This window comes from Branchiostoma belcheri, unplaced genomic scaffold (assembly GCF_001625305.1).
Source record: "Branchiostoma belcheri isolate BF01 breed outbred unplaced genomic scaffold, Haploidv18h27 scaffold54, whole genome shotgun sequence".
In the NCBI taxonomy this organism is placed as follows: Eukaryota; Metazoa; Chordata; class Leptocardii; order Amphioxiformes; family Branchiostomatidae; genus Branchiostoma; species Branchiostoma belcheri.
Window position 1 is genome coordinate 220,368 of NW_017804176.1, and position 14,399 is coordinate 234,766.

General features: G+C 44.9%; 1 protein-coding gene across 1 annotated transcript; it reads left to right on the top strand.

Annotated features, from left to right (window-relative positions):
- The first annotated feature begins 1,575 nt into the window (after positions 1-1,575).
- On the top strand, positions 1,576-13,976 carry LOC109481056 (hemicentin-1-like). Its single transcript, XM_019783530.1, has 12 exons — positions 1,576-1,639; positions 2,080-2,139; positions 4,846-5,160; positions 5,802-6,107; positions 6,696-6,843; positions 7,201-7,316; positions 8,278-8,532; positions 10,500-10,811; positions 11,235-11,360; positions 12,549-12,734; positions 13,215-13,342; positions 13,804-13,976. Exons 1-12 carry the CDS (start codon positions 1,576-1,578, stop codon positions 13,936-13,938), a joined length of 2,151 nt encoding a protein of 716 aa, XP_019639089.1. The 3' UTR covers positions 13,939-13,976.
- The last annotated feature ends 423 nt before the right edge of the window (positions 13,977-14,399 follow it).

Below are 14,399 nucleotides of genomic sequence, written 5' to 3' on the forward strand. Positions count from 1 at the left end.
AAAGATCATAAGCCAATCATTTCTTCTATTCTGCTGAATCTTAGGAAATTAAGATTTTCGTAACAATTGAAATCGACCTTTACTTCGATTCTTTTCCTTTCTACTATGTTTGACTTCTAAAACAAGCTGCGTTGCTATGACGGCATGTAATTCCGTCAATCAAGCATACTTAATAAGCGACGTGTCCTCTGGTAAGTCTCCCGTGTTGAAGAAGAGACGACATCACAGTATGTCTGTCTCGTTATAAACTTAATAAAAGTCTTAAAATAGAAGTATCGCCCTGAGCTTTAAGAGATGGAAGATACGCACTAGTTATTACTTATCTATTGATTCATCAGTGTGTGACACCCTCTGGAGTACATCCGGTCTGCTGGTAGTTTTCCGTCTTACATATCGCCATACAGGATTGGAAAATGTTAATAAGTAGATAAATCAACAGTTATAACTATCTAGCATCCCAACTTAAAAATTCCATATGGTTTCTTCTTTAATTTTCGCTAATAAAATATATGAATTTTTTTTTAAATTTCAAACGTTTAACGATTGTGCAAGATATCTGGTGCGCATTTTCGGTCTGGGATTCCAGATACATGTATTTCCTTCATTATCGCATACAAAAGCTTTGATATGAAAACATTTTTCAACGATAATGAAGGCAAATGAGGATGACAAATTCCAAAAGTTGAGACGCGAAAACACGTAGTCCTACTGTGTGCTTCTTTTATACATAAATACATTTTCCGCATGAAAAAAAAGGTCTTCCACAAATATCAATCTCCCGCCCGGCCATATTTATTCTGCCACGTTCGTCCCGCTCATTTTTCTCCCGTTCTACCGGGAGGCGAGGACGGCCGGGACCGACTTATCAACCTGGCGCCGGCGCCGAGCCGGCTGAACCTCCCCTCGCCTCGCGGTCCCTCCCAGGCCCTCCCCGCCTGATAACCCTCCGGTCAGGGCTAGACTCCGCTGCCCCCGCACACGGGGAGAACCGTTTCACATCGGGGCGGGGGTGGAGGGTTTCTAAAGTCCCTTTGATGTCCAGCCTGAGGGTAAATGGTAACGTTTGAGTTGTTTGATTACGACGTTAAAGTACGTCCGCCAGCAGTCTTCTCACTGTGGAATGCTTCTGATATCTTTGTGTGATTTGGATATCGTGGCCACCTGGCGTGCTTTAAAAAGCGGCGATGGCATATGCAAGATTTGCGTGATGTTCTCTGGTCTTTTTTGATAACGCCGGAATATGGAGTGACGTGGGGGCGTGATTCCGTGTCTTGAAGTCTGCAGACGACTGTCTGCACACTTTCTCACGCCAAACCCGAGCGCAAACCATTAATACTCCATCCCTGGAGATAAAACCACCCTCCATAAACAAGGTCAGACCAGCTGTGTGCCCGTCCCTCTCCTTCCGCTGTACTACTTCCTCTCGTCTCGACGCCGCCACACGAGGAAATCTAACAAACGTCTCTCCCGTTATCCGTCGCGCCGTTTCGGATCCACGGTCGGCTTGCCGTAATTCCACAGCGCCTCCTCCGTTATTGAGACGTCACGGCAAAACGGACCTGTTCTGCAGCAAAGATGGCTGTTTTCATCCACCTCGCCTCGCGCCTCCTCATCGCAGGGCTGTTCTACAGCCAACAAGGTACGGACTCTCCCATCTTGTTCCCATTAACGTGCATGGTTACGTGTCTACACTGATCAGATGAAGATAAATGATCTATGATCAGTGTTGGGTTCAGTGGTTTGGGAAGGGGTGCCAGGATCGCATAGCCCTGTCCTTGGTGCTGAATCACGAGTGCGCCTGTTCTCACCATGATGGCGCACTTCTCAAGAGCAAGCACAAGAAAAGAAACAGTATAGAGTAGCAAGCACTCTAATCTCATGCCATGATTCTGCCTTATGGTGCATGTTTTCTCACGTACTATGTGTTGTATGTTAATAGATCTTTGTTTCTTGTTATATTGTACTTACCCTTTAAAGGTGAATTTAAACATAGCGACATTTTGCTTAAAGAACATACGGTATTCGATCCCCCATGCTTGATGAATGTGATCCGTAGACACGTACAAATCCTGCAAACAGGAAGTGGGTTTAGTCCCCCGCGGGTGCCCGGTGCAGAGAGCCGTGGTCCTGGTGGGACAGGTACGGGGACGTGACGGATGTCTCACCGTGCACCCCGGGCGGGCCGGCCCGTCACGGGCGGGGGGACGACAACTGTCACCGTCACCCTGCTGATGTGCTGAAGTTCTGACATCTGAATTCCTTCCTCTGTAGCTAAATCAGCATGTGACTCTGTCTTGTCGTGCCTGCGGAGCGAATTAGACCCGAACAATTAATTAAATCTTATCTTGACGTCTAGAGTCAATCACGTTGACATACCTTATCATCTATTTGTTTACCGTCATTTTTTTTAGTTTGACTTTTGCATGCAACCTACCAATATTCTATTTTCACAACTTTTCATCTTTAAGGGATTGTTTCCTACGCTTCTTCTCTCGTTTCCTCTGCGTGTTTTTCTCCCGTTCTGTCTCTCCGGCTTTGTTGGCGCGCTCCCAGACGTGTGATTTACCCCGCGTACCGTCATTACCGTTACGTACACCGGCATTAGTCCCTCCGCTGATTGAAAGTCGTGCGATAAGGTCGGCGAAAACTTCACCACCGTAATCAATTCTCGCTGACCCTGCCACGAATTATGACAACACCATTTATCTCTTTCAAAACTGCTGCGACAAGAAATTTTGCAGCCGCTATCTTCGCCGCCAACCATCAGATCAAGTCAGTATATTAACACGCACTACTTGGAGGAATAGATGGCCTTTCTGTTTCAAACTGGCAGCCGTGCATATATTTCCCACCGCACTGCTAACGGTCTTAATTCGCTGCCGTCTGGTGCGGTACTGCAAAATTGGCCTAGTTTTCTGGAAGGCGTGGACGATAATTTGGTCCGGTCTGCCAACTGCGCGTTTATAAAACTCCATCTAGCATTGATCCCGTCATCACGCATTTCCATCTCCTCCTCCACTCTCTTTATGCCTCTTGACCTCCCCGTCCTGAACATCATTCGTATTTCAGACCGCGGCAACCATTAATGGAATCTAAATCTGCCCGCCGAAGAGGGATTTGGGGTAATTCCTTGCGGTAGATGCAGACGATTGAAGATTTCCTGCTCCCAGTCGACCTTCCCGCGGAAATCGATAACCATTACTTCATCTCTCCCCGCGACCGCGCACTCACTTCTGTTGTTACGCCCCTCCCGCAAAAGATGTAAAATTGCATTATTCTTGTCAATTATGAGGTCCAGCTCACCGACCTGTGAGAAGACGGTAAGACTGTTCGCTTCTAATGGAGATGGATGGGCCGGAATGCGTGCTTACAATACACGCGGAAAATGTATTCAAGTTCCGGAGGCAAGGCGCCCACAACTTTTAAAAGTGAGAGGAAAGAAATGCTAATAGGATGCATGCCACCGGAGCCAAACAAAACATGGAGCACTACTGCATGGCCTTGAGTGGGCTTGTATATGCTATTGTAACTCTCTAGCTTCTAGAGTCACCATGTAAGGCTATAAAAATGGAAATACGCACGATGTATGCATTATTCTCTGATAGCCTTTGGCCCGGCGCTGAGAGTATTTACTGTGCACGCCACACGAGATTTAGATTGAATTTAAAAGAGTGGAGAAAAGCTTATTGTAATGCCTGGATACTCTTACCTACTCTGTCTCCGATTGACCCCGACCACAGGAAAGACCTGCCCCGTGGGACCGTTTGGAAATGAGAGGTCGGCGGGGGTGTTGGCGGAGCTAAATTGGGCCCCACGGGATATAATGAGCCGTCCCTGGCGGCTGCCGCTGCGGCGAGGCTGAAAGACGCCCGGCGAAATAGGGGCCTCTTTGAACTCAGCTCTCTCCTTTGCCCGGCTCTTTCAGCAAGCTTTTAATACGTTTATTGGCGGTAAACAGCAGTGAGGTATCGATCCTGGCTAATGGAATAAAAGAGTACCCATTACCCCAACGGGAGGGACGCGTGGTTCGGTCGGAAAGCGTTTATTATTCCATGTATTCAACATCTGGAAAATATTTCACATAACCGGCTCTGACACAGGTCCGCCTTCCACCGTGCCTTTCAGTTTCAATAAGTGCGTAAAAGGGTTGAAAAGAATTGGCGGTTTGGGAAATATTGGCTGTATTGGGCAGGGTCGCATATGGTCCCCATGCATCTTGCATGAACGCGTGATGTATAGTCTAACTTATTGCCGTCGATTACCGTTGGTATAACTGTTTAGGATAGGATATATCAAGTTCTGTCTCAGGCCATAAAACTGCATATACCATTGTGTGTGTTATTCGCCGCGTACCAGTACACAAAAGAAATATGCGTTTTGCCAAAGAGAATAAATTATGTACTACTTAGGATAGAATTTATCAACTTTTGTATGGTTTAGCTTGGGACATAAAACCACATATATGCCATTGTATGGAGTTTTTCATGCTGCAAAGCAACAATATAAATCAGAGATTTCAGACTATCGGGAAGTATGCAATCCTTGGCGTCCTGAATTCCCCTTGTCAGTAATTCCTACTGGCTCCCGGTCAGATTCTGATACTTTCGGCCCGTGTCCTGTGTCTGAGCTTTTGACCTCCTGCTATTCTATCTGTCAATCTTCCTCACCCATGTGCTGTCAGCTTACTCTGTCCGGACAAACGTATATACTAATTACAGGTTGATGATGTTACACATACACACAGACCCACAGCTCAGCCACCCAAAACAATACTTCTGTACCCATAAGTAAATTTATATACATTTTGACAAATAAGAAAAAGAACAATGTTTGTATTCCCTGCAGCCGATGCGGCTTCGTACAAGAGGCGGCCTGAGTCTACTGCAGTCCTGAGCGGACAGACCGTCAACCTCCGGTGTGCGTTCAGCGGGCTGAGTAGCGGGGACACCGTGGTGTGGCAGGGGCCACCAAACGACGTGGTCATCTCCACCGGACACGCCGTGTTCCAGTCCTACCGACAGCGGCACCGGATTGTCGGGGACAGCTCTAACGGAGAGTACAACCTGCAGATCTCCCGGCTGAAGCTGGAGGATAGCGGAAAGTACAAGTGTTCCACAGCCTCGGTTCCTACTGCGGAGGAGGCGGTTCTAACAGTAGTCGGTACGTATTAAATACAGGATGGCATAAACACTACAGCAATAGATTCTATTCATGCTATCATGAAAGTTCGTCTGTGTTTGTAGTTACATGATTAAAGTTAAAACTTTGGATCCAACACAATAAAGTTCTCTCAACTAGAACTTTGACCAGTCACTCAGTCTTCCTCAGTAGACTGACCCAGTGAGGCTTGTCACGTGGACGTTGAGTCAAAGATATCTGATTCTATTAATGGAGAAGATCCTATTAATAACACAATTATAGCCATGATAACGTTATTATTCCTGAAATCAAATAGTTCATCCTTTTTACATTACAACACAATCAGTATGTTCCAAATAACTATAGAGAGCAACAGGTTGCTTTCACCAATGTTCATTCAACTCCAATAGTGACCAAGTTGGTTTTAGTATGGATACTAAGTTATATTATAAAGTGATAACACAGAAATATACGCACGTACCGATAAGAGAATCGAGAAAAGAGATTATGCAGGAACTACGATGTAAATGAAAAACTATGTAAATTTTTCATGCTTGTTTCAAAAAGAGAGAAGAGTTATCTAACTTGGTGTATTTGGCCCATGAAGGGCGTTAATATGCAATAAGTTCATTGTCATCGTCAATGTTATTTTACACCCGAAGTGCCAATGGCGGGGCCTCCGGAGATTATAGGAGCGGAGCTCCCTCTAACGGCAGGACACCAGCTCGTGCTGCGGTGCCGGTCCCGGGGTGGCCACCCCCCGCCCCGCCTGGTCTGGTACAACGGCACCCGGGAGTTCGGCTCGACTAAAGCCGCCGAGGACACGGAAGACGGTCAGCAGTCACTGGAGCTGTTCTCTCCGCGCGTGTCCAAGTGGGACAACGGCGCTAACTTCACCTGCATCGCTGATCAGGGCTTCCCGCATCTGGTCAAACCTACGGGGACGTCACGGATACTGAGAGTCAACTGTGAGTTGTTATCACTTCAAACTTCCAAACATTATTCATATCAGTCAACTTGGCAGAAATACTCCGGAATTACGTTGACTCCACATCTCATACAAAAATGACATAGCAACTACAGTACATATCTGTTGTGTGATTTTCAATGATAAAAATCACACAATAGATAATAATATGCCATTGCAGCTACGATCGCTGAATTGAGGCATAATTGACAATTAAAAGATATGTTATCTACAAATAGTTACCACTGCTCTTCTATATTCAGAAGAGCAGACGAGGCTAGCCATTCAATAGCTCGACAAGGAAAGGCATGGTATATTCCTAAACCTAGAGGTTCTGCACCTGGATTGAGATATTTCAGACATATATATTGATAAAGAGAGAAGAAAAGTATAAAGAGAGAAGAAATCTTCAAGGCCTAGGTTAGTTTATTCTCTAGTAGTTGTTAAGACTTTTACGTTATTCTGTTATCCTTGTACAGGTATCATGTTACTCAGTATGATGTCCATGGGCATGAACATGCAATTAAAGATTCATATTTAAGATTCATATTAATATAACAGTCCCGGGTGTTGTGTATTCCCGTCCCAGACCCGCCCATCGTGTCGGTGCCGTCCCCCTCCGTGCACGTGCGTGAGGGCCAGACCGTCAACCTGACCTGTTACGTGGACGCCAACCCCAGGGCCACCGTCAAGTGGCGGAGGCTCGGGGACATCCTGCCGCCCAAGAGTCGCCAGATGTGAGCTACTTTTCTACTTTTCTTGCTCTTCTTACTCCTGTTTCATATACCTAGCCACAGACGTTCCTGATGTGCGTAGGGTTTGAAGGGTGTCTTTTAATGACATTAATTATACATATCTTTATATCTTTATAAACTGTTTATAACGTACAATACAGAGAAATCCACCAGAAAAAAGTGATACCAACAGCTTTGCATGATCAAGCTTCACTGACAAAATCACCCACTGACTGACTCACTCACTCGCTCACTCACTCACTCCAAAACATTTACGAAAACCTTAAACACGTCTTGGAAGTCTGAATCCTCCGATGTACATGCATGTCTTGTTCCTGACGTCTTTGTTCCCCACGACAGAGAGAAGACTCTGAACCTGCAGCAGGTGTCCAGACAGGACCGCGGAGTGTACCAGTGTGAGGCTAAGAACAGGATCCTTCCCGACGGACTCGGAACGGTCACTCTGGAGGTCTTCTGTGAGTGGTTGAAACTTTGGAACTTTATTCGAATTACCAATAGCTGTATTGCTATATAGCTATACTAAATCGGAATATTTTCCCTCCCCCACAAGCAAACGTAGAATGCTCGTAAGAAAATTCAAACTCTACTACTGGATCAGTTACGGATTTTTTATTTATTTCCGGACGTTTCGAGTGACATCCATCACTCTTCTTCAGCGTCACAAATGAACAGAGAACCGATTCACTCTTATATACTCTCAAATAAATAAAAAAATCCGTAACTGATCCAGTAGTAGAGTTTGAATTTTCTTACGAGTATCGTTTACCTGGATGTCTAACCTTCATCAACGTACAAACGTAGAATGGTTTGTTATGACGTAAATCACCTATATCACAACAGTCGCAGCCCAAAGGCTGAATTGATGAATTGATATTACAAAAATTGACTGCAACACATGATAAAAAACATTTCTACACAAGCTAAAATAAAAACGTCAGGCCTAAGTGCTGTCTCGTGGTGATATTGACGAGGAAAGTACAGTCTAGTTGTTTGACGTGGCACTCAGAGGCCTCCAGTCTCATTTGTCTGACTTCCGGGCGCCTTCATATCGTAAACAATCTTTCAGTACAATTTGTACATGATAAAAATGGTCTTTAAACAGATCGCTGTCGAGCCATGGGGAATTTTATGCCTTGCGCTACAATCAATACATGTAACTAGTTCTGACTGTACAGCAGTTGTGTTAAATGCCGAAGATATTTCAAAATTTTCAAAAATTCACCAAGTGATTCAGAGTGAGTGCTAGTTCTCGAATTATGGAACAAATCTACGTTTAAATTTACTGACTGTGACAACGTATACTTAATAAGAGCAGTCGATCTATATATTGGTTCAATATATTATCTATTGGATCATCTCCCTCCCCCTCCATCTATCTCGTATGTATCTCTTTGGTGTTCCCTCTCGGTTGTACAGACCCGCCGTCCATCACAAACACGTTAGACTCAAAGGTGACGGTCCTGCACACCAAGAACGACTTCTCCCTCGGGTGTCTGGCGGAGGGCAACCCGAAGCCTCACGTCCGCTGGCGGCGGAAGGGGACGAGCCTGTACTGGGACAACCCTCTGCGGTTCCACCGGGTGCGCTACGACGTGGAGGGGACGTACGAGTGTGTGGCCACCAGCGACGGATTCCCACAGGCTACCAGTGATGTATTCTTGGACGTCGTAGGTAACTACAAACCAGCACGTCAGCAGAACGTACTGCTTCTTCGCGAAACAGTGATTTTTCACGGTTTTTGTTGGATTTTTGGTCAACGTTGCATCAGAATTTTGCCTGTTGTAGATGGTACCTTTTCCGACATAACATTTGAAAACTACCGTGAGACGGGATTTTGATGTTATATACCCGAATACGACCTTATATGAGACGTTCTGCTAAAGTGCTATGCACATGTGCACAATACTTTGCGGTTTTCGCGTTGGTGCAGTACGTTCTGCCGACTCTACAAACCGGCATTAGGGATGTCGTAGTTATGTTTTCATGGTCAGGGCTATTGAGATGTACATGTGTAGAAATGAGAGGATTCATTAGATCGGCAGTTAGTATTGCGTTGTAAGACACACAAACACATTTTTCACATGACTTGAGGAACATCGTAACAATGAGTAAAATCACTTAGAAAGCATTAAACAGTCCTGATAAAAGAATTTAATGGCTGCACATTTATATCCTTGCATCCACCGCAAGTTTAGCAGCGCTTGTAGAAATGGAATATTTTACGCTTCAGAACACTTTAACCGCGACTGGCTTTGCACAAGAGGAAGACAAATGAAATATGCTCACATGACTGGGCTTGACGAAATAAGTCAGAAGGAATCGAGGAGCTTTACGAGTCCTGTTTTTTTTCCTATAGGATATCAATGAAAAATCCCCAATTTCACGTTAGGTGCTCAGCCCATATGTCCTCCAATCCGCACAGTACAGCAGGGAGCGGCTGGTGTGAGCTGATGGGGACTTGTAAGACATGTAATTGGCAGTAATCGTGCTGGGAGGGTCCCAGTAAGGCCATGTTGATTTGATTATATGGATGACATCCGCGCGCGCATGAATTTTCGGCCGTTTCCAAAAAAAAGAAAAGTTTTCAACCATACTGTAAATCGTACCAAACAGTTGCAAAATGAGCAAAAATATACCGTAAGTTGCCCAAAAAATTATTAACAATGATACCAAGGTCGTAGATTGCCAAAATCAAACGAAAAAAGACAAAAGTGTCAAGAAATGAATTTGAAGAGTAGATTATTCGCTATACCATATTCTATGTCATTTGTTCAACTTTCATAACCACGTAGATTTCATAATGAAAGCAACTTTTTTTTTTTTGCAAAACTTTTTTTTTATTCGCACGCGCGCATCAGTTCTGGGGTTCCCAGAGGATGTCATCCATATAATCAAATCAACATGGCCTAACCTTCCTCTGGGACTGGAATCTATAATGAGCGCAGAGACGTGTCTCTGGAACAAGGGAAGAGAGTTAACGTGTTATCCTGCCACTCCGTCATTTTAAAATCCACTGTATTTTCTCAGCATCGATTTGCAATCTCAAGTCGATGGTACGCGCGGTTTTGCATCATTTATTTAAATTTAATGAAAGTTTCTGAACCACTTGTTTATCCATCTGTTGAAACAGCAGTTATCTGTTCATCCGTTATTTGTCATGAACGATAATTAGACGATGTGATGAATACTCCAGGGTTTAGTGCATGTAAGATTGATGAATTCTCAACAGTCGTCCAAGAAAAAAATAATTCCGTGCGGGCCAGTTATACACATTGGCGAGTGTAAGGAACTAATCATTAGTTGCTGCATGTGTGGTGCTCAGTACCCAAATGAACTGAATACAAGCAATTTGAAAACCTATTTGTGATTTTAGAAACAGTAGCGTGTGTTGTGTGATTTAAAAAAAAGTTGCGGTAGCGCCAAAATACTATTGTTGATTGTAACTTTCCTTTCTACAACAAACGTGTCTCACAACGGGGGGGGGGGGTAGTCCCCTGGCAAATCTTTCGAAACTACTGAATGCTGAGCAAAAAAAGCAGTGTGTACTATTTTCAAAGTCTTTGGTATGACTCGGTCGGGGATCGAACTCACGACCTACCGCATGCAAGGCGAACACTCATTATGCCGTTCAACTCCAGGCAAACCTCAGATTAAGGACGGCCCGTCCCTGCTGTCCATCGCTGACGGAGACACCGCCAGATTCTTCTGTGACGTCATGGCGGACCCCACCCCTGGTGACGTCACGTGGATCTGGCGGAAGACGAACGGCGTAGAGAACGTCATGGTGACGACGTATAACGGCATCACCATCAGTAAGAAACAGACCAACGAGGGGACGTCCTCCGTGCTGACTATAGACCACGCCACCACGGACGACGAAGGGGTTTATATCTGTAAAGCATCCAACATGTTTGGCAAGGACCAGAGAGAAGTTAGACTCATGGTTAAAGGTAGATACTCACTTTATTATACTTCCTTTGATTTAGTTCCTAAACTCAGACTCATTGATTTTATTAACAGACTCCTCAGTCTATACACGTACATTTACTGTACACTGATTCTTCTACGTTGTTACAGACCACTGCATGGTTCGCATAAGATTGTGTTAGGGCTTTCTTTTCCCCGTAGACAGGGTCGAAAGTTGCCACGTCATTTGATAAAAGATTTGTCGTAATTCAATATCAAAGTCAGGTAAAACATGCTATTAGTTCACATCAGAGCTCTAAAATCGTCTATCAGCGAGCAAACGAGATTGGATACAATGCCGTTAAACACGGGTGAGCCCCGCTGTGAATTGGATTTTACTAGGAGCCAGACTGTATCAAAGAACTGTCTTTATCTAATACTGCTGGTGACCTTTCACCCCTGCTCAGGAACGCAGACGTCCATCGCCATCATCATCTCGGTCTCCATGGTGATGGTGGTGCTGGCTGTGGTGTCTGTTGTCGTGCTGTTCATCGCCAAGCGGAAGGAGTGGATATGCCGGCGGAAGAGACACGGTGAGGGGGTGGGGGTGGCTGGGTTCTGTCCTTGGTGCTGAACGTGACATTCCCTAATCTTCTCAGTACTAACGGCGCGGTCACATGCGTCGTTGTAGGTTGTAGGTCGTCCTATTTTGATTCTGCAGAATTTTCAAGCTAGCTAGCTGTAACAGAATTAACCACCATCAAGGATCTAATGCAAGATTTTCCACGACAAGACGGTATTTTACCGGACACAAATACGACTATCCCAAGAATGCCCTTAGTTTGCAATATCATACAACGATCACCCGATATATGTAACTGGGCCCTAATTCGCAATGCGAATCCGGCGTTTTTTTAACTTAAAAACACTACTTCAAGAATGAAACATGCAGCTAATGACTCACAATTATCAATTTTATCATGTCTTTAAAGCAGATTTGATTATAAGAACAATAGCATTACGTTATATCCATAGCTTAAGTTTTAAGAGAGAAGAATTTTAAAAAGATAGGAGTAGAAATCATCTTGGCGCGTGTTGTACAAGGCGACACCTCCTGTCCCATTTTGTTCTGTTGTAATCAATCGATCTTCATGCAGTATTTACCGAGGTACTGGGTCATGTGAAATGGAAGAGTCGCCCTCTTGACATTCTCTGTAGCTGTACGTAATGAACAGAGCGGATAATTTCATCACATGCGATTCAACGTCTCACTAACTCGATCTACAAGATTTTCAAGGTGACCGATCGTCAGGAAGCCAGGAGCATATATAAAATTCACAAGGATGAGTCAGAATGGACGGGCGTGATGTTCACTACAAAATAACGCACTTCAGCCTTAATTTCTCCAACCCAATTACAGTTCGTTAGTGAATTACAGCAATTATCAGCTACTGTCAGCAGGTAACTTGCAAGGAAAAGGCGTTAAATATACAAATAATTAGTGCTGTTTTTAAATTGGGTCCTTACTAAAAAAACTAGTTTATTTTATCACACACTTTAAAGTAAAATACAACGTCGTAGCCCAAGGGTTGAAATGCAGAGTACTGTACAATATGTGCGAATTGTAATGCGCGACAAATCTATTTTTAGTTTACAACAAGATTGTTAGTCTACAACTAGTCAAACATGAAGAATACATATAGGATTTTAGAGTTTTGACAGTTTTTTTTTAAACTCTGAGCAAAAATCTCAAATCTTCTAAAAACCAACTTTTCTCACAGAGACGCCTAGCCTGACTCCGTCCAAGCCCGTGCCGCCCCTGCCGAAATACGCCCGGAAACCCGGCCACGGCACGAACGACTCCGGGGTGGAGGACCTGGAGCTACAGGAGCTGGACGGCACGCTGAAGCCACGCCCACCGCCCAGGATGGGGAAAGACTGGACTGCTATTGGCCTGTCCTATCCACGTGAGTCGTGACTGACAGATATGGAAATATGGAAAACTTTGCTTTAGTTTTATGTAGCTACGAAAAAGTCTATCACAGTCATAGAACATTTCGTGCTATGAAGTCTTTTTATGATGATGATGTCTGCGTACTACCGGTATTTCCTTATACCAAAACCCCTATACTTCGATATAACCTACAAAGGCACCTAATTCCCAAGTCTTGGCCCATAGAACTTTGACAGTGTGGCGTCATGTGGCGTACTTATTAAGGTGTTTCACCCACAGTTCTAGGGGGTCCTTCCAGGGGTGTGTGGTTCAAACCTTACAAAACTTAGATCACAGGATGGCAGAAACTGGTGTCACCTGAGTTAGCGCCGAATGGCAGCCACTCAAGGCCCCTGCAATTCAGCTTTACAGACGGTAAGCTCTTCACAATTCAGCCCTTAGCTGCAATAAAAGAGTAGTCTGTCCACCCAGTAAGGCAGTGTTTGTGTTCCAGGCCTGGCGCACTCCCACTCCAACACCCTGCCGCCGTACTCCACCGTGGAGCGGCACCGGCCGGAGGGAGAGGACATCCGGGAGGAGGACAGCAGCCGGGAGGGCTCCACCGACGGGACCACCGTCATGGTACTGTACCGTGTCGTTACCTTAGTCTCTACCAGGCTTCGGGAGGCGGCTGGAAATAGTAAAATTAGCCAAATAGGGAGATCAGATGCCGTGGGAGTTGGCCCCTTGGCATGTTACATGTATCTCTCTATTTGGCCAATTTCTACTCTTTCCAGCCGCCTCCCGAAGCCTGGTACCTAGCCTCTAGGCACATGTATGATCACATAAGAGACCTAGCATGAGTCAAACCTCCCATCCCAGAAGGAAAGAAAGCAAAGCAGAACACATACAGCTAAAGGCGTTTTGTGTGGCTAACATAATTTTACAGTTAATGCCATAGGAATAGAGCAAACTACCGCGAAGTTGTTTTGCATTGTCAGAAAGGGTGTTTAAATTAATAATGTGTCTAAGAATGCTTGAAAGCTTGCCAAAAAGGACTGAGCGCTGGTAGGCGTATAAAGGATTCCTTCTTGTGTGTGCAGGTTCAGATGGAGCAGCCCCCGCCGCCTCCCAGGGACAAGAAGAGACGGTGGAACAGACGGGCGGGAGACAGGGCCCACCGCAACCAACACGAGGCCGAGAACGTGCTGAACGAGACACAGGCCGAGAGTTTGTAAACGGAGGACAACATCACAACTACCGCATCCAGAACCGTGTCTGTCTAGTTCTTTAAGTTTGAATGGGTTAGGACTAGGTAGAGCCAGGCACGGTTCTGGATAGTCTCCGTGTATCCAAGAACGTAGTTTTGCCCTAGGTACGGTTCTGGATATCACGGCTCAGTCCTGCATACAACACACACCCATCATTCGGCATGCATCTCTTTTGGTAATATGATATACACAATGTATAGCGCCTAACGTACCATAACGGGTTACACTCCTGTCATCAAATGGTCCCTGCACGTAAATACAATACAAACTCTATTCCTCCTTCATACTTTGCCTGTAGTAAAAATTCTTTTTATTCACGTAGATAGATAAGATTGCTGTATAAACTTGCTGGAGTTTTGATATAATTTATCTTGCCTACTCACAGTTTGGAAGTGTCAATATTAATAGTAAGTCACTTACAAACAAGC

Bases quoted from the DNA above. Each gene is read 5' to 3' on its own strand.
- LOC109481056 (XM_019783530.1), top strand. From the start codon at position 1,576: ATGGCTGTTTTCATCCACCTCGCCTCGCGCCTCCTCATCGCAGGGCTG. The intron at 1,640-2,079 runs GTACGGACTCTC...TCCTGCAAACAG, and splicing joins GCTGTTCTACAGCCAACAAG to GAAGTGGGTTTAGTCCCCCG. The intron at 8,533-10,499 runs GTAACTACAAAC...GTTCAACTCCAG, and splicing joins TGTATTCTTGGACGTCGTAG to GCAAACCTCAGATTAAGGAC.